This window comes from Arxiozyma heterogenica, assembly GCF_036370985.1.
Source record: "Arxiozyma heterogenica strain weizmannii chromosome Unknown scaffold_5, whole genome shotgun sequence".
NCBI lineage: Eukaryota > Fungi > Ascomycota > Saccharomycetes > Saccharomycetales > Saccharomycetaceae > Arxiozyma > Arxiozyma heterogenica.
Window position 1 is genome coordinate 121,112 of NW_027042658.1, and position 23,957 is coordinate 145,068.

The 23,957-nt window shown below is 31.7% G+C and overlaps 9 protein-coding genes and 1 non-coding gene across 10 annotated transcripts; 8 read left to right on the forward strand and 2 right to left on the reverse strand.

The window, feature by feature from the left end:
• Nucleotides 1-297: 297 nt before the first annotated feature.
• On the forward strand, nt 298-2,712 carry APL6 (AP-3 complex subunit beta; the record flags this gene model as incomplete). The annotated part of the gene is made up of 1 exon (XM_064860424.1): nt 298-2,712. One exon carries the CDS (start codon nt 298-300, stop codon nt 2,710-2,712), a length of 2,415 nt encoding a protein of 804 aa, XP_064717441.1.
• A 305-nt stretch (nt 2,713-3,017) lies between these two features.
• Nucleotides 3,018-4,679, reverse strand: TNA1 (Tna1p; the record flags this gene model as incomplete). Its single annotated transcript, XM_064860425.1, has 1 exon — nt 3,018-4,679. The coding sequence occupies one exon, from the start codon at nt 4,677-4,679 to the stop codon at nt 3,018-3,020; it is 1,662 nt and encodes a 553-aa protein (XP_064717442.1).
• Nucleotides 4,680-8,482: 3,803 nt separating this feature from the next.
• PWA37_003918 lies at nt 8,483-8,557 on the forward strand. The gene has a single exon. It is a non-coding gene; the product is annotated as a tRNA-Val (tRNA).
• Nucleotides 8,558-8,721: 164 nt separating this feature from the next.
• On the forward strand, nt 8,722-11,892 carry RAD2 (ssDNA endodeoxyribonuclease RAD2; the record flags this gene model as incomplete). Its single annotated transcript, XM_064860426.1, has 1 exon — nt 8,722-11,892. The coding sequence occupies one exon, from the start codon at nt 8,722-8,724 to the stop codon at nt 11,890-11,892; it is 3,171 nt and encodes a 1,056-aa protein (XP_064717443.1).
• Nucleotides 11,893-12,496: 604 nt separating this feature from the next.
• Nucleotides 12,497-13,615, forward strand: MTM1 (Mtm1p; the record flags this gene model as incomplete). The annotated part of the gene is made up of 1 exon (XM_064860427.1): nt 12,497-13,615. The coding sequence occupies one exon, from the start codon at nt 12,497-12,499 to the stop codon at nt 13,613-13,615; it is 1,119 nt and encodes a 372-aa protein (XP_064717444.1).
• A 392-nt stretch (nt 13,616-14,007) lies between these two features.
• GND2 (phosphogluconate dehydrogenase (decarboxylating) GND2) lies at nt 14,008-15,489 on the reverse strand (the record flags this gene model as incomplete). The annotated part of the gene is made up of 1 exon (XM_064860428.1): nt 14,008-15,489. One exon carries the CDS (start codon nt 15,487-15,489, stop codon nt 14,008-14,010), a length of 1,482 nt encoding a protein of 493 aa, XP_064717445.1.
• Nucleotides 15,490-17,493: 2,004 nt separating this feature from the next.
• DBP8 (ATP-dependent RNA helicase DBP8) lies at nt 17,494-18,921 on the forward strand (the record flags this gene model as incomplete). The annotated part of the gene is made up of 1 exon (XM_064860429.1): nt 17,494-18,921. One exon carries the CDS (start codon nt 17,494-17,496, stop codon nt 18,919-18,921), a length of 1,428 nt encoding a protein of 475 aa, XP_064717446.1.
• Nucleotides 18,922-19,317: 396 nt separating this feature from the next.
• On the forward strand, nt 19,318-19,959 carry NOP19 (Nop19p; the record flags this gene model as incomplete). The annotated part of the gene is made up of 1 exon (XM_064860430.1): nt 19,318-19,959. One exon carries the CDS (start codon nt 19,318-19,320, stop codon nt 19,957-19,959), a length of 642 nt encoding a protein of 213 aa, XP_064717447.1.
• Nucleotides 19,960-20,525: 566 nt separating this feature from the next.
• Nucleotides 20,526-22,160, forward strand: PWA37_003924 (60S ribosomal export protein NMD3; the record flags this gene model as incomplete). Its single annotated transcript, XM_064860431.1, has 1 exon — nt 20,526-22,160. One exon carries the CDS (start codon nt 20,526-20,528, stop codon nt 22,158-22,160), a length of 1,635 nt encoding a protein of 544 aa, XP_064717448.1.
• Nucleotides 22,161-22,497: 337 nt separating this feature from the next.
• GCN5 (histone acetyltransferase GCN5) lies at nt 22,498-23,871 on the forward strand (the record flags this gene model as incomplete). The annotated part of the gene is made up of 1 exon (XM_064860432.1): nt 22,498-23,871. One exon carries the CDS (start codon nt 22,498-22,500, stop codon nt 23,869-23,871), a length of 1,374 nt encoding a protein of 457 aa, XP_064717449.1.
• Nucleotides 23,872-23,957: the final 86 nt, after the last annotated feature.

Genomic DNA, 23,957 nt, shown 5'->3' on the forward strand with positions numbered 1-23,957 from the left:
TTTTTTTAGTGTAAACTTCTTTTCTTATTTCATTGTTGAATATTTTCTTCTTCATTAAATCAAGATTCAGTTGATTCTACAAATAAAAGCTAGATGTTAGACACAATAATATACTTTACCTCATACACTATTTTAATAAAGCAAACAACGAAGAAACATACAGAGGATATATATATATATATATGTTGTAAGAAAATAAGATATTTTAACAACTTTTTAACTTTTCCATCAGCCTGTATTTGTTTTTTGTTATCAATAAGCAATTAAATATATATATACACATTCAATTTAGGCATCATGGTTGATTCATTAAGTCATTTAGCCTCAGCATTAGAATCTGCAAAATCAATTACAAAGGAGGCGGCAGCTATAGTTTCCTCTAAATTAGGAGAATCTTCTTATACGCAATACTCTCAAGGCTTAAGCAGTGACCAGTTATCCACATTTTTAAATTCAAGAAATAATAGGGAAGTTAAGGATGCTATGAAAAGGATCATATCTGTTATTGCCTCAGGTGAAACATCATTAGATGTAGAATATTTTTTTGCGGATGTGTTGAAAAATGTTACATCTAGTGACTTGAAAGTAAAGAGACTGGTGTACATCTATCTTTTAAGATACGCGGAAAGGAATCCAGAATTAGCATTATTATCAGTAAATTCTATTCAAAAATTGTTAAATAATAGTGATCCAGAATTAAGATGTTTTGCTATTAAGGCCTTAACTGATATTAAGATTCAATCATTGACACCCATCATTATGCTTAGTCTAACAAAGGCAGTTTCAGATCCTTCTCCATTGGTACGTGCTGAGGTTGCCTATGGATTGTTGAAATTATATAGATGGCAAACTTCGACAAACAATGATATTGAAGATTATTCTGGAACAATTGAAATATTATTGACAGATTTATTGGCAGATTCAGAATCTAGAGTAATTTCTGCAGCTATTATTTTATTTCAAAACGCATTTGCTTCTAGATTAGAATTGTTGCATGGACATTTTAGATACTATTGTAAAATATTAAGACACTTAGATGAATGGTCACATCCAAGTTTAATTCAACTATTGACCAGATATTGCAAAAAGTTTGTTCTAAGCCCAGTTATATTTGATCCATCAACTAACACAAATCAATCATTGTCAAGGGAATTAGCCTCTTTAGCTGTAATACAAGATATTGAAATGGATGCAGACCTGTCTCTCTTTTTACAAAGTTTGTTACCTCTTCGATATTCTCCAAATCCTTTAGTTATCATTTCATGTTGCAATGCCTTTTATCAATTGTCCACTATTTCTAAGTTGAAAGAATCTCAATTTCTTGAGGCCTTATATAGAGCATATGTTGTTACAGAGACAGAGGGCATAAAAACTACAATTTTGCAATCAATCTTGTTATTTTCTCATATTGATAAAACAATATTTGAAAAACATATATATAATTTTTTTCTTTTACCGGATGATAAAGGGCAAGTTGCTTCATATAAACTGGAAATTATAAGTGAATTAGTTAATAAACATAATGTTAAACGTGTTCTTCATGAATTAAAGTATTATATCCTTCATTCATTTGTGGAATCAATAGTAGTGACATCTGTGGATATGTTAATCTCTTTGGCTCAAATCTCACTTGAATTAGAAAATCATATCTTGAAATGGTTGATTCGAGTTATGGAATCAACAACACTATTACCAAACATATTAGATCATTTTATTATTGTTATTCGAAAATTAATTATTGTTAACCCATTGAAACACATGAAGATACTTCTAAAATTGGCTGATTTATTAGAGACACATCCTGATTTAGCAGATAATGCAAGAGCAGGCTTAATATGGTTATTTGGTGAAATGACTACGGTTGAATTTAGAATATGTCCAGATATTTTAAGAAAATTAGTACCAACATTTTCTAATGAGGAAGTAGAAAGCAGAAATGCAATTTTATTATTTGCTGCTAAGCTATTATCTTGTGAGATCGATAGGCAGATTCAGCTTGAAAGTAGCTTTAATAGTAATGAATCTTTGATTGCAAAGATGTACGATGAAATTATCTATTTAGCCAAATTTGATGATGATTACGATATTAGAGACCGTGCCCGGTTTATTGCATCTCTTTTTGATTCTGGTAAATATGAAATTGCTACATTATTATTTCAAACTCCTAAACTAATAGCAGATTTTAATATTGTTAAAAATGATCCTAATATGGGAGAATGTGGTTATTTAATAGAATCTAGTGTTAGAGAGTATTTTGATTATATTCCTTGGAATGAAGATTTGAAAGTTGAAGAGGGGGTTGATATTAGAGAACCACTGCCATTAAAAGAATACAATAGATTTGAAAAGAGTATTTCTTCTGCTTCCTTCATTAGTAAAGATAATATGTCAAGATCAGTTAATAGCAACAGTATTACAGTTGGTGATGGTGTTGATATGAATAATCAATTTACTTCAGGTAATGGTGGAAATATGAGAATAGGTTCGATTACACCTAAGTACAAATTACAAAGTTTAGATGAATTCTTTTCGGATATTCCAGAACAAGTAAATACAAGAAAGTCTAAATCTAAAAGGACTGTTATTATTGAAGAAGATAGTTCTTCAGAAGAGGAGACTACTTCTGAAGATGAAGGAGATAATAATGAAGTAGATGATACGACTTCGGAGACATCGTCAGATGATACTGATTCTAGTGATAATGTTATGTGAAGTTGATTGGATAAAAAATATATAGAGTCAAACTTTTTCCGAGACGTATTATTATTATTATTATTAATGATTGTTTTCAAGCTAATAAAATGAAAAGATTGCACACGTAATATAGATATGACAACAGGTAAAAAACAGAAATAATATCACTTGATTTTTTAGTATAGATAGTATTTATAGAACAAGATGAGTTGCCATTTTCTCGACACTACAAACTGAAATTATTAATACATGAATATAAATATATATATTAAAGACAAAAAGATAGGTATTCCCAACAGGAGATTGAATGGAAAACCTTTACATCAATACATATATGTAAATTCAGGATTCTTATCACTTAATCTTTCATTATACGGGATGGGTTCTCCAATAGAGCGGTAATGTTTGATTATCTTTTGTTTTTTAATATTTTCTCCTCTATAAAGTAAAAATTGAATAAAAGTTAAAATTAATGATAAAACTTGAAACCCTAAGCATAGAGATAAACCTTTAACATATCTTGGTTTATCTTTACTTGTGAATATTTGCCCTGACACTAAACCAGAACCAGAACCGAAGAATAAGTTTATTCCTAGAGCCGTGGCTCTTTTGTAATAATTACCATTATTGCCACTTAACCACAGACAATTACATGCAGCGTTGACATATATTCCCATACAAAGTATAAAAACACCAAAATATCTGACCCCATTAACTGTAGAACCTAGCACAATTGCTATCCCAACAGAAGTAGATAAGCATGCACCCATGATAAATGGCGATCTTAATCTTAAATAATCAGACCAAACAGCATAAATGAAAAACACGATAGCAGTTAAGAAATAGACAGGGACAGTCATTAGTTGAGCTTTCACATTAGTGAAACCTAATGATGTGATGATAATTGGCAAAAAAACGGTTAATCCAAAAGTTGTTAAGTCTATACCAAATAATGCTATCGCCGAGACCCATGTTTTTATATCCATAACAGCTAACTTAACCTGATACCATTCAAATTTTTCATTTGGATTAAAAGTTCTCATTGTTCTGTATCTCTCCACAATGTATTCACTTTCTTCCTTTGTGAAAAACCATGAATCTTCTAGCTTTCTACTTAGCCCAAATATATATAATGGAACAAAACCAACAGATATAGCACCTTCCACTATATAAATGTATTGCCAAGCATACAATGAGCCGGTAATCTTGGAACATCCATAAGCAATCAATCCGCCAAAGGAAGATGATAAACAGGCGGCACTGAAGACAAACGCAAACCTCATTGCATATTGTTCTCTTCTATAACAAACAGAAAGATACATGTTGATTGCAGGGTATATCATGCCTTCAAATGCACCTAGTAAGATTCTGACAGCTACTAGATGATTATAGTTCTTGATCCAGGCAGTTAACAATGAAATAATACCAAATGCAAACAAACAAGAACTGAACATGACAGGTGGACCCAGTATTTTTAACAAATTACTACCTAATGGGTCGAATAAAATATATGTGGCAAAGAATACAGTGACAGCAACATTATATTCTGTACCTTTCAAACCAATGTCTTTAGATAACCCAGCAACTTCAGCATTGCCGATATTAGATTTATCTAAGTTAGATAAAAAATATAATAGACACATTAAAGGAATTATAAAAATATCCATTTTACGTAGAATTTTTTTCTCCATTGGATGTGTTAAAGATGGTAAAGAATCCTCATCAGTAGCTGTTGATAAAATTTCCTTTTCTGTTGATACTATAGCATTCTCTTTCTCCTTAATTGAGGGATCATTTATATCCATGACAACAGATTGATCAAAATCATGATGGTTATTTCGAAAATGTAATGAGTTATTACTATCATTATCATTGTCGAAGACACTTATTTCACTGCTTATATTATTCTTATCATTAATCTCTTCATCATGCTTAGCAGATGGAGAGACTATATTATTTGCATATTGTTTAAAAGAAAGTGGCATAGCTAACTCTTCACAGATATACAAGGGTATATAAAGAATAATATCCAAAAAGATTGAATAAATATAAATGTATAGCCTACAACCAAAAAAAATTGTTCTTTTTTCTAATTTTTTTTATAGCAGTCCAGTGATCAAGGCAATGAGTTGACTGTGTAGAGCTAAGTTAAATGAGCAGGACCAATGTTTGATCAGGAAAAAATGGTAAGATTTGATGTAATAAATGGCTTTTATAGAAATGTTAATTTTGTATCAATCTTTTTTCTTGTTTTAAATCGAAACCCCAATATACATATATATAATAATCATGGGACGGGTAGACAAATATTCTGTGTGTGTGTTTTTTTATTGTCTGCGAGTGGCTGTTTCTAGAACAAAAATATTGTGGAAAAAAAAACAGAAAAAAATAGTTGATGTAATTTTGCCTATTGTGTTTTATTGTATTTCTCTTGTTCCAGAGTCTTGGTTTTAAAAATATTTCTCGAGGAAGAGTCATGTGTGGAGCGGCACATTTTTGATAAAAAAAAAGAAAAGAAAAAAAAAGAAAAAAAGAAAATTATTTTTTTTGCAATAAATACATAAATTATCTATATCAATTTACGTGACAGAATACGAAAATTAGTGTCCATGTGGATAATACCGGATATGCTTTGGTTTATGTCTCGTGGAATATTTGTTAAACTTACTCTTGTTTACTTTCGATTAATTTAATTTTTTCTCAATATAGTATATAGATATACATGTGTATAAATATATACATTCTAAGAAAGATCCTGATATTATAAAACTTGTAGGTGAAGATTAGCTTAAAATATTTCCCAGTTATGCTTAAAAAAAAAAAAAGAAACATATATAATTGCTATTGTTCGCAATTTTCGAAGAAAGTTAACACAAGATCAAATTAAAAAATCTATTCACAACGTTTAAGATATATTGTATACGTTATAACTATGAAATTGGTATGTATTCACCTATTAACAATATTTTTCTATTTTGCCTTTCTTGTTTATCAACTTTTCATATTTTTATTTGACCAAGTAAAAATTTCCTTGTCATTATAGTTGAGGTTTATAGACGAATGGTGATATTTTTTGAAAAACCTAAAGTTGTAGGACATGGAATAGCTTCTTTCAAAGTTTACTGAGGCATAGTGTATAGAAATTATACTTTTTATTAGTAAGATGATAAAACATTACTTAGTATGGTTTTTTTTTGTTGTTGTGTCAAAAACTTTTAAAAATTTCTCGAAAAAAAAAATATCAATATTGTCAATTCTATTATTTTTAATATTACATTGAAAAAGGACAATATAAAAAAGTGTCTCTACAAGATCATTAGGAATACAATGAAAAAGTTTATACTTTTTTAATGTTACTCATGTTAGTATCCTCTATTTAATTATATTAATATATTAATTAATAATACTTAGCTAATAAATCTGGAATCAAATTTTAATTTGCACAATTAGAAGTCAATTATATCACTTACTCTTCTTTTATAGGTTTTCCCACATAGATGAAACAAAGTAAATAATTGATTAGATTTTACACTATTTAGATAATGATTTTGACTCGAATGTTTCATATAATCTATTAAAAAGTTTCTTTCCAATAAAAGATATTTATATGTTAGTAATATTTGCAAATTGTTAAGCGTGGTTTCATATTTTAAGTATTTGTTAAATTTTGTATACTCACTTCTTGATGGTGAATTCTAAGTAAAATAAAATAATATTTTATAAATGTATGGAGGTGTTTCATGTGAAAACAAAAAATATCGTAAATAAAATTGGAAGCCAATATACCAATGATAAGCTTGCTACCTAACAAGTAAGTGTTCATTAATAGAGAGATAGTAAAACACCTTTGACATGTAGAGTATTGTTTTAGTGTATTTTTTATTGTCAGTATTTATTATTAATTCTTCGTGTTTTTTTTCTAAATATAAATATTATGAAGAATCTAACTAAAGTTCGATAGAAACACAACTCTGTAAATACTGCCCGAGTGTCTGAATAGGGAATTGATGTAACCACATGAACAACAGTTAGTGCAAGATTTTGAATTTACTTGGCAGTGTTCCAGAAAATGAGAATTATATTAGATTTTGTTTAACAAGTCTTTGATGCTTGAGAAAATACTAAAAGTAATCATCTAATCAAAATATCTTTTTATATTAGCATTAAGAAGTAACTCTTAATATTGTACTGTAAGGAACCCAACTGGAAATCCAGTAGATACGCAATTCTAAGGGTAACACCTGAGTGCCTGGGTGGAGGATTGGTACGGCCATGTACGCAGTGGCTTGTAGAAGGTATTGAATCTGATTGAAGGATTTTCAGGGAGTGAGAATTATATCAGGTCTTGTCAAGAGGCCTTTGATTATTGAGAGATATGCCAGGGGTAATCATCTTATTTAAATACATTTTAGTAATGATATTAAGAGGCAACTCTTAATATCATACAAGAAGAAGAAGAAGAAGTAATACAACATCAGGGTTATTAATTAGTACTATATAGAGCTTACGTAAGGGTGTTTATACTTATACTAATTGATACGATTCATCCATTTGTATACAACAACTCTTACATGTACAGGAACAACAACAAGACGTTATATTATTATATTACATTTATCATCTATGTTGAAATGTAAAGTTTTTAACATTTGCAATAATGGTAGACAGTGATATGTTACAGATTCTAACTCTTTTTTTATGATATATATTTTATTTAGTGTCAACATCTTTTATTTATCTTAATTTTCCTTTTAAAATTTATTATTTTTTCAAATTCCCATAAAAACAAGTTCAATGGGAAATTCAGAATATTTTCTAGATATTATGGTGTATCTGCACACTACTTATTATATAAAAAAAATAGATTGACAAAAAGAGTTATAATAATAATAAAACTTCTAGCAACAAACATAATTTTTCATATATGCGGACAGGTTATATCAATATTGTTGAAATAAAATGTTCTATAATGAAATAGATAGAACAATAAGATTTTAGCAGACCCTAAACGATAAATTGTTGAGTAATAATTGTTGAGAGGTCACCAAAAATTGTTGAGTTTGTTTATTAAATATCTTACTGTTCGTAGAGAAAAATGGCTTAATGTTAGCATATATAAAGCCAAGGATTTCATCATACATTATTTTTATCTTATTTACAATCTTTGTATATAATTATTTCTATGTTGTATATAAAGAAAGAAAGTGAAGAACTTTATTATAATTTTGTATACTAAATCTGTTTAATATAATATTGAGAATGTTTACTATATATCCAATGAATAAAGGCGCTCATTCTCAACAAATATTGATATTATTTTATCAAAAGATGGGAACTTGTTGTAGAATAGAATAATAATTACCATGATTAGAGAATTGAGGTGCAGTTCTAATCCACTAGTGCACCTAGATTAATGTAATAAATTTTAGGGTTTGAATCAGTCAGATCATTAATGTACTAATCTGAATAATCGATCGAGCTCCAGAAAACATATAAAAGGACAACGTTTTCAGGAGATAAAAGATCATCTTCCATAATCGTTTCTTGTAAATAATTTATATATTATGTATAAACAAAATAGAACAAGCAAGTAACAAGTCAAGTAACTTCGAATAAGTACATTAGCTCGATATAAGCCGCTTAATATATAAGACCGTTTTAGTAATTATACTATCGACTATAGTTGATTACTGTCTCGATTATTTGAATTACTATTAATATTATTTGCGCTTCCCTGGAATACACAAAGAACTTCACCATACCATACTACCACAAAACTAAGTTGTGATGGTTCAATAGTGTAGTGGTTATCACGTTGCCTTTACACGGCAAAGGTCTCGAGTTCGAACCTCGGTTGAATCATTTTTACTTCAACAGTGCGATGTACTTTTTTAATTTTGTGTGGGGAAAGATGATCTAATATAAGAATATGTGAATTAACATGACCCTTTAATATCCTAAAACTACAAATCTCTTATTAGTATAGGATAGAGTGGCAAAGTACACCACAACAGCTACATAAATATCATGGGTGTTCATTCTTTTTGGGAAATAATTGGACCCACAGCAAGTCCAGTCCGTTTAGAATCATTGGAAGGGAAAAAAATGGCAATCGACGCCTCCATTTGGATATATCAATTTTTAAAAGCTGTTAGGGATAACGAAGGCAATGCTGTCAAAAATTCACACATAACTGGGTTTTTTAGAAGAATTTGTAAATTATTATACTTTGGTATTAAACCAGTATTTGTCTTTGATGGTGGTGTTCCTGTTTTAAAAAGGAAAACTATTCAAGCTAGACATGAAATACGGCAAGGGAAACGAGACAATGCTAAGAAGACTGCTAGAAAGTTGTTGGCTTTGCAGATACAGAAACAAGAGAGTAAAGGTTCTAAGTCTCCATCCAATCATATAGACACCAATAGTCCAGTCCCCATATTTAAGCCAAATGATGACTGGGATCTACCAGAAATTGAAGGATTTTTATATGATACAGATGATCAAAGAATTAATCCAAATTATGACAAAGAGAAAAGGGAGAGATTGAATATGGCCGTTACTATTGATGATATTATTGATGATATGGATTTAGATTCTATTAATCCTGCAAGTCTAGAATTTGAGGAATTACCCAAAGCTGTTCAATATCAAATTTTATCTAAACTTCGATTAAAATCAAGATTAAGAATGGGTTATACAAAAGAACAACTGCAAAATGTTTTTCCAAATGGGTTAGATTTTTCTAAATTTCAAATTGACATGGTAAGAAGAAGGAATTTTTATACTCAAAAGATAATCAATGTAACGGGCATGCACGATGGTGGGGCATCAAAACTCGATGATGTAGATGTTAGAAATCGAATATCAGGACAAAAGAATAGGGAATATAAGTTGGCTAAAACAGAAAATGGATGGTCATTGGGGATGGATATTGAGAGTGGAAATGATATTAATCAACCAATTTTAGTTGATGAAGACAATAAAAATCTGGTAAATGGAAGAACAAACAAAATAGACAAAAGTCATGGCGTATATAGTGATGAGGAAGATGATGAAATTGAATGGGAAGACGTTGATCTAGAATGTCAGCACAAACCCAAGGACAACTTCGATTATTCTTTAAAAGCAGGTCGTCTTTCTCAATATGAGGAGAGCAAACAAGTAGTAGGTTCACAAGCATTTTTAGACAAACGTCCATATTTAGAAGCATCTCTGAAGAAAATGAGTCGGGATAATATACGTAATAATGCCAATGTATTAAGCAATTCTAGCAAGTCGTATAGGAATAACTCTGATAATAGAAGAGACTTATCAATGAATAAAAGAAAATATATCGAAGAAGATGAAAATGATGATAATGAATATCTACGTCAATTAGAAGAGATTGAATTGATGGAAGCAATGTATGTGTCAAAGATGGAGCATTATGGTAATTTGAAAAAGTTAAAAGAAGCGTCAAAATTAGGGGATCAAGATAAAAAATCGCAAATGAATAACTCTACCAATTTAGTTAGTACTAATATGGATAAAAATTTAACTATTAAAGATAGTTCTAATATTTCGACACAAGGGTCCCCTGACCTTGATTTTATTTTAAAAAAATTACCTGCGATAAATTCACAATCACTACTTTTTGGTCCTAAGGATAACATCAAGTTAGATGATAAAGATGGTGATAAAACAATCGACCTAATGAAAACAAAAAAAAATAATCTAAATGAAAAAAAAAACATTCCAGAAACGCCTCAATGGTTTCTCTCTGACAATCAAAGTATAAATACCACATATAATCAATCAAAATTTGTTGATGATAGACCGGATACGGCGGAAAACAGCAAAAACAATTATCAATTGATAACTGGATTTTTAAATACAGAAGAAGCAATAAAAGAAAATTATCAACGAAATAATCAGATTAGAGGTGTAAGTAGTGAAAAAGAAGAAAGTAATGATAAAAATACAAATGAGATTATTGAAATTGAGGAAGGTTACGAACAGCCTTTAGTGACTGATCATCTCGGGTATACTGTTTCTAATAAAGATATTTCTAGTCAAAAAAACAAATCTGTTATTGGTAATGTCCCCTCATATTCATCTGATATCTCAAGCAGCGGATCTTATGTTGATTATGAAAAAGAGCAAAAAACTATTGAAAATAATCAGCCCCTTGTGTTTAATTATGATTTTATGCCTGATGAGGAGGCTAAATTGATTGTTGATCTTGAAAAGGAAGCAAACGATTTTAAAACTTTTAAAAATGAAGAATTACTAAATAATGACAACACAGCATTAAACAATAATGAAAAAATCATTTCTAATGCATTCGTTGAAGATGAACTATTTGAACAGCAGAGTAGAGATAAGAGGGATTCGGACGAAGTTACAACTGATATGATATCCGATGTACAGGAGTTACTATCTAGATTTGGTATTCCTTTTATTACAGCACCTATGGAGGCTGAAGCTCAGTGTGCTGAATTGTTAAAATTAAGCTTAGTAGATGGTATCATTACTGATGATAGTGATGTATTTTTATTTGGTGGTACAAAAATATATAAAAACATTTTTCAAGATAGGAAATATGTAGAATTTTATGATTATAACACGATTGAAGAGAAGCTGGGTCTAAATAGAGATAATATGATTGAATTAGCGTTATTATTAGGGAGTGATTATACTACAGGGATCAAAAGCATGGGTCCAGTATCAAGTATGGAAGTATTGGCAGAGTTTAAAAATTTGAAGGCTTTTAAAAAATGGTACGAAGATGGACAGTTTGATAAAGCGAAATTACAGAATGAGGACAAATTTAAAAAAGATTTGAGAAAAAGACTTGTTCGTAATGAGGTTGTATTGGATTCTGAATTTCCAAATAAAACGGTCGTCAATGCTTACATGAATCCAGAAGTGGACCATGATAAAACACCATTTCAATGGTCAGTACCTGACTTGGATATGTTAAGGAAATTTTTGCAAAATCATATAGGTTGGTCTTGGGAAAAAACAGACGAAGTGTTAATTCCGTTAATAAGAGATATTAATAAAAGGAAACAACAAAAACATTCCAAACAAATGACTTTGACAGATTTCTTTCCTGGTGATTTTGCAACAAATGCTAATAACACTAGAACAAAAATAAATGTTGGAAAGCGTATAACCAATGCAACTAATAAGTTGAAGAGGCAGAAACAAAAATAGATTATATAGTATAATATGAGAAGGAATAATTATAGGTTTTCTTATTTTTATTTATTTTTCTTCCGTAGATCTGAGGAAAATATTCTAGTATTGGATGTTTCACAGAATTGCCTCATATACATACTGTTGTTTTTTCAATGATATCTTTCGACGTATCTTATCTTCCATAACTTTTTTGAAGTGAAATTTTCACTGTTCTTCTTAAGTTATTGAGCAAGTATGCTTGCACATTATTCAAATGAATATATGCACCCTTTTACTAATAATAAAGGATTGGTAAGTCCGGTCACACTTTTTTTTTTAATTTTTTTTTAGTAATGTCTATTATTTTTTTTGATATTTTTGGTTACAGAAATGGTATACAAAACATGATAGTGATTTGAACCCATATGAAAAAGGAACACTTAACTAATATAAAAGAAAAAAACCTTATATTTATATGAGTTGTATATCGTTTACTGTGTTGCTCTTTAAGCCAATTGTAGCAATTATATAACTTAAACCGTAATCATTCCAGCCTGTAAATATAAATAATAGAAAAATTAAGTGAAGTGATTGAGACTTGATATTTTAAGTACCATAGTTCTCCATATTTCATGTTACCATGACCAAGAATGAAAGACAATTAACAGTCACTGAACGCATGATAAGTGCTATATTCGGGTCTTTATTAACTTCTATAATGTTAACTCCCATGGACGTTGTGCGAATCCGATTACAACAACAAAGTATGTTATCGGAGTGTGTCTGTGAACCTGTTCTTAATAGTGCAACCAAGTCTAAATTAAAAAGTGAATCGAGGTTAAGTAAAGTTTTAGTATCTAAATTGACAACAGCTAGTTCAGTTAAATTAAGGGGTAAAGAATTATTTTGGGAGGGCTCTTGTTTTGAAGACTTAAAATGTAATAGGAATGTGTTTCGATTTAATGGTACGTGGGATGCGTTCAGTAAAATTGCTCAACATGAGGGTATTAGCACACTTTGGAGAGGCATATCATTAACACTCTTTATGTCAATCCCTGCAAACATTGTATATTTTACAAGTTATGAATATATTAGAGATATATCGCCGTTAAGACATGAATGGTCGACAATCAATCCATTATTTTGTGGTGGATTTGCTAGAATTATTGCAGCTACTATAGTGGCGCCTATTGAATTAATTAAGACTAAATTTCAAAGTATTCCAAGATCGACTAGGAACATTGGATCTACGAGGATATTTCAAGAATTACTGTTGGACACTAAGATGGAGATATCAAGACATGGATTGATGGAGACTTTATTTAAAGGTCTAACTATCACTCTATGGAGAGACGTTCCGTTTAGTGCAATATATTGGGGATCCTATGAATATTGTAAAAAAAGACTATGGGTTCATTCAGATAATCAATCCAACGTGATTCATTTTGTAAACAGTTTTCTTAGTGGGTCAATAAGTGGTGCAATTGCGGCATTTATAACACATCCATTTGATGTGGGGAAGACCAGATTACAAATATCGATGTTTAAAGAAGATATGAGTAAAAATAATAGAGGAGGTAGATTTATACAATCAGGAAACTTTGCGCGTCGTCGGAATATGTTTAAATATCTAAGTGGTATATGCCGGAATGAGGGAATACAAGCATTATATGCTGGATTAGGGCCAAGGATTGTGAAGATTGCACCAAGTTGTGCCATAATGATTTCAACCTACGAAATATCAAAGAAATTTTTTTAGATGTGGGAAATAACTTCAACACATGTTAAATATATATATATTTATATTTATATAAGTTCCACTTAGAAAAAGTTAAATTTTCATTATTTAAGAAAATATTATATAAATATTCAAAACTGTTTTGTTAAAAAAAGGGAAAAGAAAGATTAGTATCACTAATTAAGATGTTAGTATTCCTTTCCCTAAAGTCAATACATTAAATCAAACATCAAAAATCGTAAAAAAATACATTATAAAGTAAATATATATATATATATATGTATGTATGTATGTATGTGAGTGTGTTTATAAACATTACATATAAAAAACGGGATAAATAAACCTCAAAAAGACACAGGAAAAATACTACAAATAAAAACTATAAATTCATTTGTTTGTTTTATCTTTAGCGTTCAGGCGTCGTAAGTAGTGGAGGAAACATTACCACCATGACCGGTCCAGTTGATGTGGATATCCTTGTCTATTGGTAAAGTTTCAGAAGCTTCTTCTGGTAAGACTCTGAAAGTGTGGGCACCGAAGTAGTCTCTTTGGGCTTGTAATAGGTTAGCTGGTAATCTAGCAGATCTGTAACCGTCGTAGAAGGCTAAGGCAGTGGAGAAAGTTGGAGTTGGAACACCGTAGGTGGTAGCCAAACCGACAGTCTTTCTCCAACCTTGTTGAGCTTTGATGACTGCGTCAGCGAAGAATCTGTGCAATAACAAGTTTTCTAGATCTGGATTTTCTCTGTAGGCTTTAGTGATTTCACCCAGGAAGACGGATCTGATGATACAACCACCTCTCCACATTAAGGCGATGGCGGGGTTGTTCAATTTCCAGCCGTAAGTCTTAGCGGCTTCTCCAATCAACATGAAACCTTGGGCGTAGGAGATGATCTTAGAGGCGTATAATGCTTGTTCCAAATCGTCAACGAATTGTTTCTTGTCCTTGACAGCATCTTCTGGGATTTCTGGACCAGTCAAATGCTTGGAGGCCAAGACTCTTTCTTTCTTTAGAGCAGATAGACAACGAGCAAAGACAGCTTCACCAATCAAAGTGACAGGCATACCTAGATCCAAAGCGTTGATGGCGGTCCACTTACCAGTACCCTTTTGACCAGCGGTGTCAAGAATCTTTTCGACCAAAGGCTTGCCGTCGACATCGTCATAAGCTAGAATGTCTCTTGTGATTTCGATTAAGAAGGAGTCAAGAACACCTTTGTTCCAAGTGGCGAAGACTTCTGAGATTTCTTTGTCTGTGAAACGGCCAATACGTTTCATGATGTCGTAGGCTTCACAGATCAATTGCATGTCACCGTATTCGATACCGTTGTGGACCATCTTGACGTAGTGACCGGCCCCAGCTGGACCGACCCAGTCACAGCATGGTTCGCCGTCAGATTTAGCAGCAATGGATTGGAAGATTTCTTTGATGTGTGGCCAAGCTTCTTCGGCACCACCTGGCATCAAAGAGGGACCGTAACGAGCACCGTCTTCACCACCGGAGACACCGGAGCCCACGAATAGGATACCCTTGGCGGACAATTCTTCGTAACGTCTGTTGGTGTCTGGGAAGTGGGAGTTACCACCATCGATAATGATATCGCCCTTTTCCAAGTGTGGTAGCAGGTCGTTGATAATGTAGTCGACTGGTTTACCAGCTTTGACCAGCAACATGATCTTTCTTGGTCTTTTCAACTTCTTGATGAAATCCTCGATGGAGGTGGCACCAACGATGGACTTGCCCTTAGCTTCGTTGTTTAAGAAATGTTCGACTTTGGAGACAGTTCTGTTGTAGGCACAGACAGTGAAACCGTGGTCAGCAGCGTTTAAGATCAAGTTTTGACCCATGACGGCAAGACCAATTAAACCGAAATCAGCAACAGCTCCTTGAGACATTTTTGTTTGGATTTTGTTGTTGTTATTACTACGTTTAGATAATGGAATATATGTTTATACTTAAGCTCTCTCTAATTAAGAAATAAATAGGGACGAAACTGGATGAATAGTAGAAAATTTCTATCACTCTAATAAATACTTCTCTTTATATTTTTGTTTTTTTGTTTTTTTGTTTGGTTGGCTTTAATTATGTAATAAGACGATTTCAAGTATGATTAAAAGAAACAAGACTTTACCAAGAGAGGAAGATTGGAAAGGAGAAAAGGTTGTTTTACATGTATATATATATGAGATAAAGATAGTTATATTTGTGTAGATTGTGTGTATATATATATATATAGTCTAGTCTTTTGTGTTTTTCTTTTCTATTCTTTTCCTTTGTTTTTTCTTTTTCCTTCAAGGAATTTGAAGGGGAAAAAAAAAAGAACTCTATAAAACGGAACGGTTTATTTTTTTTTTTTTTTTTCATTTTGTATTATGTAATTTGTGAATTGTAAGTTATGAGTTATAATGAGCGGTGGTAGTGGGGTTTGGCATTAGTAATATTTTGAAGCAAAGAAAGAAAGAAAGAAAGAGAAAGAGAGAGAAGAAGAAGAAGAAGAAGAGTACTTACATCCTTACTAATTGCTAAGTGAAGCCATCATTATACTACATAATAACACTATACATTATACATCTTGCCCTCACAACACACTGATTCAAACCACGTTAAAGAGATTTCTTTATCTTGCACTAGCACACACACATACACACACACAAACGGAACAAATCAGTGCAGTTTATGTGTTTCATGTGTGTTTGTATGTGTATGTGAGTGTCGTTTGGTTGTTGCGGGGAGGGCAACAGGGAGAAAATAGCACTAGAAAAAAAAAAGAGCAAAAAAGAGCAAAAAGAGAGTGGCTGGCAGTTCGGTGGGTGGGTGGAATAGTATAGCACCGCCCATTGTGACAATAGTTGGACAGTGTGGTGTGTGGGCGTGCTTTCCTCCCCGGGTCTTCTTTTCCCTTCTTCCTCCCCTCCCGTTATTTTTACTTACTGCACTTTTCCATCGCTCACATGCACAGACACACAGGAAAAAAAAAGTGGACAACAGTTGTTTTGCTTGTTGTGCCTGTGTTTCTCGCTCACGTGGCTTTGCAAGCCCTACATCCAGACACCCTTTCCCCCTGTAGGGTTTGTCTTTTGAGTCTTTTAAAATAAAAAAAAAATAAAAAAAAATAAAAGACCGCTTCTCTTCTTTTAAAAAGATAAATGTTTTAGTACTTAAAGACGGAGAAGAGTCAACGGGAATAAAAATAAGCTTAAAGAATATCTTGGTCTTTTTTTTTTCCTTTTTTTTTTAACGCCGGCTGAAGAAAAAAGAAGAACGGAGGTATTGAGTGTATGTGTGTGTTGGTTTATGTATCGATGAAACTGTGTTAAATCATAAATCAAACACACATATACCATATAGTATACCCATAAATAATATTAGATCATAACATAATATTATACGATACTTAATCTTACAATCAATTTTCTATTCTCTAAACTCCGTTTATGTGTTAATTTTTTTTTTGTCTGCTCTTCCTCTCCCCCCCCTTTTCTATTTTATAGGTCTTTGAAATGTCAATACCAAATATTCTTAGGGCTTTAAAAATACCTTTAGGGTTGGAACGGTTTCCTTTTTATCTTCTACTTTTTCTTCAAATAAAAAAATTACACGTGACCAAACAAAAATAAAAAAGAAGAAAAAAAAATTTTTTTTCTTTTTTCTTTTTCCTTTTTTCCTTTTCATATTATTTTCTTTCTTCTTGAAAAGAATTTGGTTAAAAGTATCTTTTAAAGATCATCCTCATTTCATCGAAAAAAAAAAAAAAAAAGTAAAAAAAGACGATAAAAATTATAGAAAAACATAACTGTTACTTAATTATTTTTTTTTGTATTAGTTTATGAAGGTCTATGGGACAAAAAAAAACAAAATAAAATAAAATAGGCAATCAACGAATATCATCCACACTAAACATGTCAGGTTTCAAACAACTAGGATTACCCAACTGGCTAGTAGACTCGCTGCAAGCCATGAAGATCTTCACGCCAACAGAGATCCAAAAAAACTGTATACCTCCAATCCTATTGAAAGGAATGAACTGCATTGGTGGTGCAAGGACCGGTTCTGGTAAGACTATTGCCTTTGCTGCACCAATGTTGGCTCAATGGTCTAAGGACCCCATTGGTCTCTATGGAATGGTCTTGACTCCCACAAGAGAACTGGCACAACAAATCGCAGAACAGTTCAATGCGTTGGGTGCAAACATGAACATCAGAGTATCCCTGATTGTCGGTGGGGAAGACTACATCAAACAAACCATTGAACTCTCCTCCATGCCACACTTCATTATTGCTACCCCAGGTAGACTGGCACACCATCTAATGAATGATAACAATAACAACAACAACGGTAGCAGTAGTAATAGTAATAGTAGTAGTAGTAATAATAATAATAATAATAATAGTAGTAGTAGTAGTAGCACAGATAATCAAAGTAATAAACTTGCGCAATCTCTGAAAAGATTGAAGTTTTTGGTCCTAGACGAAGCCGATTTCTTACTTACTGAAACCTTTGCTGACGACCTGAAAACAATCATCTCGAATTTGCCACAGAAGGAAAATAGACAAACTTTACTTTTCACCGCTACCATAACAGATCAAGTTAAGTCTTTGATTGGAAACAACAATGATCAAAAAAATAATTTCTTCCTCTACGAAATGGAGAATAGCGACTCGTCCTCGGTTTCCAGTGACTTGGTGGATCAAAATAATACAATCAAAGTTATACCCTCCACCCTATCATTATACTATGTGATGATCCCAGAACATGTTAAAGAAGCATACCTTTACCATATAATAACATCTCCAAGATACAAGGAATCCACAACTATAATATTTTCAAATAGAACCCACGTGGTAGAGCTTTTAAGACGGATCCTATACAAACTGGATGTCCGTGTCACCTCTTTACATTCTCAGATGCCACAACAGGAAAGAACCAACTCTTTGCATAGGTTCCGTGCCAATGTGGCCAGAGTGCTTGTGGCTACTGACGTGGCTTCAAGAGGTCTTGATATCCCTCAGGTGGAATTGGTCATCAATTATGATATCCCCATGGACCCTGACGTTTTTATTCATAGATCCGGTAGAACTGCACGTGCCGGGAAACATGGTGATGCATTGTCGTTCATAACACCAAAGGACGTTAACAGAATTTTGGCTATCGAAAACAGAATTAATGAAAAGATGAAGGAATATGACGAAGTATTTGATACGGCAGTGATCAAGAAATCGTTGAATAAAGTCACAAGAGCTAAAAGAGAATCACTGATGTTAATGGAAAAGGAAGGTTTTGGTGAAAGAAGATCAAAACAAAGAGAAAGAGCTAAAAGAAGACGTTGATAGAATTGATAAAACAAGAAAAAAAATTATATCACAGAAACCATATTTTGTTTCCCTATTATATGTATGTACCTGTATGTTTGTATATATGCGCATCCATTGTTATAGATGTTAGCTTGATAGAGAACTAGATTATAAAATGTATCCAACTCTTAATTCTTAATTTCCAAAGAAAAATCAAAAATTGAGAAACTAAAAAAAAAAAATCTATAGGTAAGAAAAGTGATGAGCTTAATAGCATTTGTAGAGGAAAGATTTTTTAATACAGATATACATATATTTACATATGTTAGATACAATAGTAATTACTACGAATAATACAGTAGCAGTTAATAAATATATATATATATATATATATATATTTGTACTTTTTTTTTTTGTTTTTGCAGTGATAAGATGAGTAGAGCTAAAGAAATTCAAGAAAAATTAGACTTACAAGCAAAAATTCAATTATCTTTATCCAAACAATCCTTGAAAGTAGCAGATTGGTTGAACCCATCAAACAAGGAGTTAAGTGGTAGCAACTCAGTGGAAAGTCATGTTACTAATGAGTTAAAACATAGTCAAATGGATTTTTTCCATTTACCAGTAATTCAAATAGGTGCAGGATTAAATATGGAAGAATTTGATTCTAATTGGAAAACAGATGATAATAGTAAGAATGATATTCATACGATTGGTGAGTTTATTAATTCAGATAAAAAAGTATCTAGTTTAGCAAAGAAAAGACAATATAAACAATCTAATGATCCCAAACAAAACTATATTAGAAACAATATTCACAGGATTGTAAAAGATGATACAAAGGCTATGATAGCGTTGAAAAGAAAGATGCGAAAGGATATTATAATAAAACAAAGAAATTCAAAAGAAAATGGGAACAAGCACGGTGTTACAAATAGTTCTAGCGACAGGCACAATAAACTAGGTGACGTAGAGGATGACAGTGACGACGAAGATATACGTTCAAAATATAGCCAAACAAAGAAGAAGACCATTGGATTATTATTTCAATCAAAGAAGAATAAGAAAAAATGAATAAAGAACTTGAAATTGTGGAAAGATTCTTTTTAAAATTGTTCAACCGAACTTGTTCACATATACAGACTTCATCTGTAACATATGCATGTGTATTTGTGTAAAGTTTTGTTTTTCTTTTTTTTTTTCAAGTCATTTGATAGTACGGCTCTGCTTAGGTTCTCAAGGCTTTTCATAAATCATACAAAATACTTTGCAACAGTGATCATAACATTAAACATCTATCGTTATTATCATCATTATATGTTACTTATTATTGTTCTTCATAATGTAAAGCCGTAATTTAATGATAATCATGGCACTTTGGTGTGGTGTGTGGGTGTGCATCTTACTTTTCTTTTCAGTTCGAGGTTGTTCTAAAAGTTGAAACCAAAAAGGGTTTCTTTTCGCAATCTTACGTAATACATATATACAAGAGAGTGTAGCTATATATAAGCATATATAGAGAGAGAGAAATTCATTCTTGTTAGACATAAGAATAAAATAATATTGTGTGATATTAGAGAGTAATTAAAAAAAACCAAAAAACAAGAAAGAAGAGGTAAAAAAAAAGCTAAGTATATATAATGTCAAGAGTTGCCACATTATTATGCTGCGAGTGTGGGACACCAATTGATGGTTCCACTGGACTGGTCATGTGTACAGACTGTATCAAAATCAAAGTAGACATCACAAAGGATATACCAAAAGAAGCAACAGTTCAGTTCTGTAGAGATTGCGAAAGGTTTTTGCAACCACCAGGACAATGGATAAGAGCCGAACTGGAATCTCGTGAACTGTTGGCACTTTGTCTTAAAAGATTGAAAGGTTTAAACAAAGTCAGATTAGTCGATGCGTCCTTTATATGGACAGAACCACATTCAAGAAGAATTAAAATTAAAGTCACAGTCCAAGGTGAGGCCATGATGAATGTTATGATTCAGCAAACTTGTCAAATTGAATATTATGTCAATGCTGTGCAATGTCCAGACTGTGCACGTTCCTTTACTGCTAATACATGGACTGCAAAGGTGCAAATTAGACAAAAAGTACCACATAAAAGGACTTTTTTATATTTGGAACAAATGATTTTAAAACATAAGGCCCACATGGATACCATATCAATCGAAGAAGTTAAAGATGGGTTAGATTTTTTCTATGGTCAAAAGAATCACGCCATAAAGATGGTTGATTTCTTACAATCAAATATTCCAGTCAAATATAAAAATTCCAAAGAACTGATTTCCAAAGATACCCATTCTGATATTTCCACTTATAAATTTACATATTCTGTAGAAATTGTTCCAATTTGTAAAGATGATTTGGTAGTATTACCTAAAGAGATAGCAAAATCCTTAGGTAATATCTCTAGATTTGTGCTATGTTCCAAGATTTCGAATACAGTACAATTCATGGATCCGGTAACCTTACAAGCTTCTGAAATGTCATCACAAACATATTGGAGAAATCCATTCTCCTCACTAGCTGATTCTTCTCAATTAGTCGAATTCATTGTTTTGGATGTTGAACCTACAGGGTTCACTGAGGGTAATAAAGTTCTTGCTGATATTACTGTAGCCCGTACATCTGATTTAGGTAACAACGATCAAGAATATTATGTGAGATCACATTTAGGTGGTATAGTTCATGCGGGTGATTCAGTCGTAGGTTATTTTATTGCTAATTCTAATTATAATTCAGAACTATTTGATGAATTGGAATATGATCAAATTCCAGATGTTATATTAGTTAAGAAACTGTATAAGAAGAAAAAGAATAAGAAGAACAGAAATTGGAAGTTGAAAAGAATGGCTAAAGAATATAATGAGACAGATTTACATGTTGGAACACATAGCTCTTCAAGGTTTCAAAGACAAGAATTAGAACGTTCAGAAAAAGATTACGAATTATTTTTACAAGAACTAGAAGAAGATGAGGAATTAAGAAAAAATGTCAATATGTACAAAGTTGCAGAAATCCAAAAATCTAATTCATTGGAAAGTGGAGATGATGATGATGCTGATGATGATTATAAGTCTGGTGAATTCGAGGAGTCTGATGCTCCGGAAATTGATGTTGATGAATTGTTAGATGAATTAGATGATTTAACTTTAGATGATCAAACTAGGGCTAAATCTCAAAGAGAAGAAGGGGAGGACGAATTTGTCATCAATAATGAGCTAAACAAAAATAAAACAGGATCGACAACTGAAACTATATAGATATTCTATATATTGTATAGATTGTATCTGTTTTGGAAATTCATAGTTTTCATTTTTTGATTTGATGAGTCTCTTTTATTTTCGAAGGCTTCGAAAGTTTCAGGATTTTAAAAAATAAACTTTAAAATAAAATATATTTCAGAAATGGTAAATAAACATACATGTAAGTTGAAAAAAAAAAACAAAAAAACAAAAAAGAATATACAATCTGACTATTAAAGTATATTAATCGTCATTACTGTTGTGTTAAGAACGATTGAGCTGAATTGGATATACATGATATTGTAATCATTGTGTATCTTTCTAGTATTTTGTTTTATTTTTATCTATAAGAACGATGGGCTATAAAAGGGAAAATGAGATAATTTCTCAAGCTGATCAGCCAGACACCAAAAAATTAAAAGTTGAGGATGATCAAGAAACTAATAATAATAATAAAAAAGATAATCATGATTCTATGAAGCAAGAGAGTAAATCAAAGGGGGTGGGTGATGTAAAAATAGGAGAAATCGGAGAAGATTCAAAGAAAAAAGAAAATGATCATGAGGTAATTAACAATAATAAGTCATTGGAAGACAATATTGTTACAACAGAAGAGGAGCCAAAGGGAACAGTAAAATTTGAATTTGATGGTGTTGAATATAAGCTCATTGAAAGACCAAGTGTTGTGGAGGAGAAAGAGGGTAAAATTGAATTCAGAGTTGTAAATAATGATAATACGAAGGAAAATTTGATGGTTCTTACTGGATTAAAGAATATTTTTCAAAAACAGTTACCTAAGATGCCAAAGGAATATATTGCAAGGCTTGTTTATGATAGAAGTCATTTGTCTATGGCCGTAATAAGGAAACCTTTGACAGTAGTAGGTGGAATCACTTATAAGCCGTTTGATTCGAGGGGATTTGCAGAAATTGTGTTTTGCGCCATTTCTTCAACTGAACAAGTACGTGGTTATGGTGCTCATTTAATGAATCATCTAAAAGATTATGTACGAAACACGAGTCCTATCAAACACTTTTTGACGTATGCAGATAATTATGCAATTGGATATTTCAAAAAACAAGGTTTTACAAAAGAGGTTACTTTAGATAAGACGATATGGATGGGTTATATTAAAGATTATGAAGGTGGTACTTTGATGCAATGTACAATGTTGCCAAAAATACGGTACTTGGATGCTCCCAAAATTCTTTTACTACAAGAGGCAGCATTAAGAAGAAAGATACGAACTATATCGAGGTCTCATATCATTAGACCTGGTTTAGAACAGTTTAGGGACTTGGATAACATTAAACCTGTTGACCCAATGACGATTCCTGGTTTAAAAGAGGCGGGGTGGACACCTGAGATGGATGAACTGGCTCAAAGGCCAAAGCGTGGACCACATCATGCTGTGATGCAAAATATTTTGACTGAATTACAAAATCATGCAGCAGCATGGCCATTTTTACAACCAGTTAACAAAGATGAAGTACCTGATTATTATGATTTTATTAAAGAGCCAATGGATTTGAGTACTATGGAAGTGAAATTGGACAGTAACAAATATGAAAAAATGGAAGAATTTGTTTATGATGTAAAATTAATTTGTAATAATTGTCGACTTTATAATGGTGAAAATACATCATATTTTAAATATGCCAATAGATTAGAGAAATTTTTCAATAATAAATTGAAAGAGGTACCTGAATATTCTCATCTAGTAGAGTGAGCAAGAGACACATAGATATTATTTAATTGAATTTTTAGATAGATAATATTAATGTTGAGTGTATTTATATTGTAATGGCATTTATA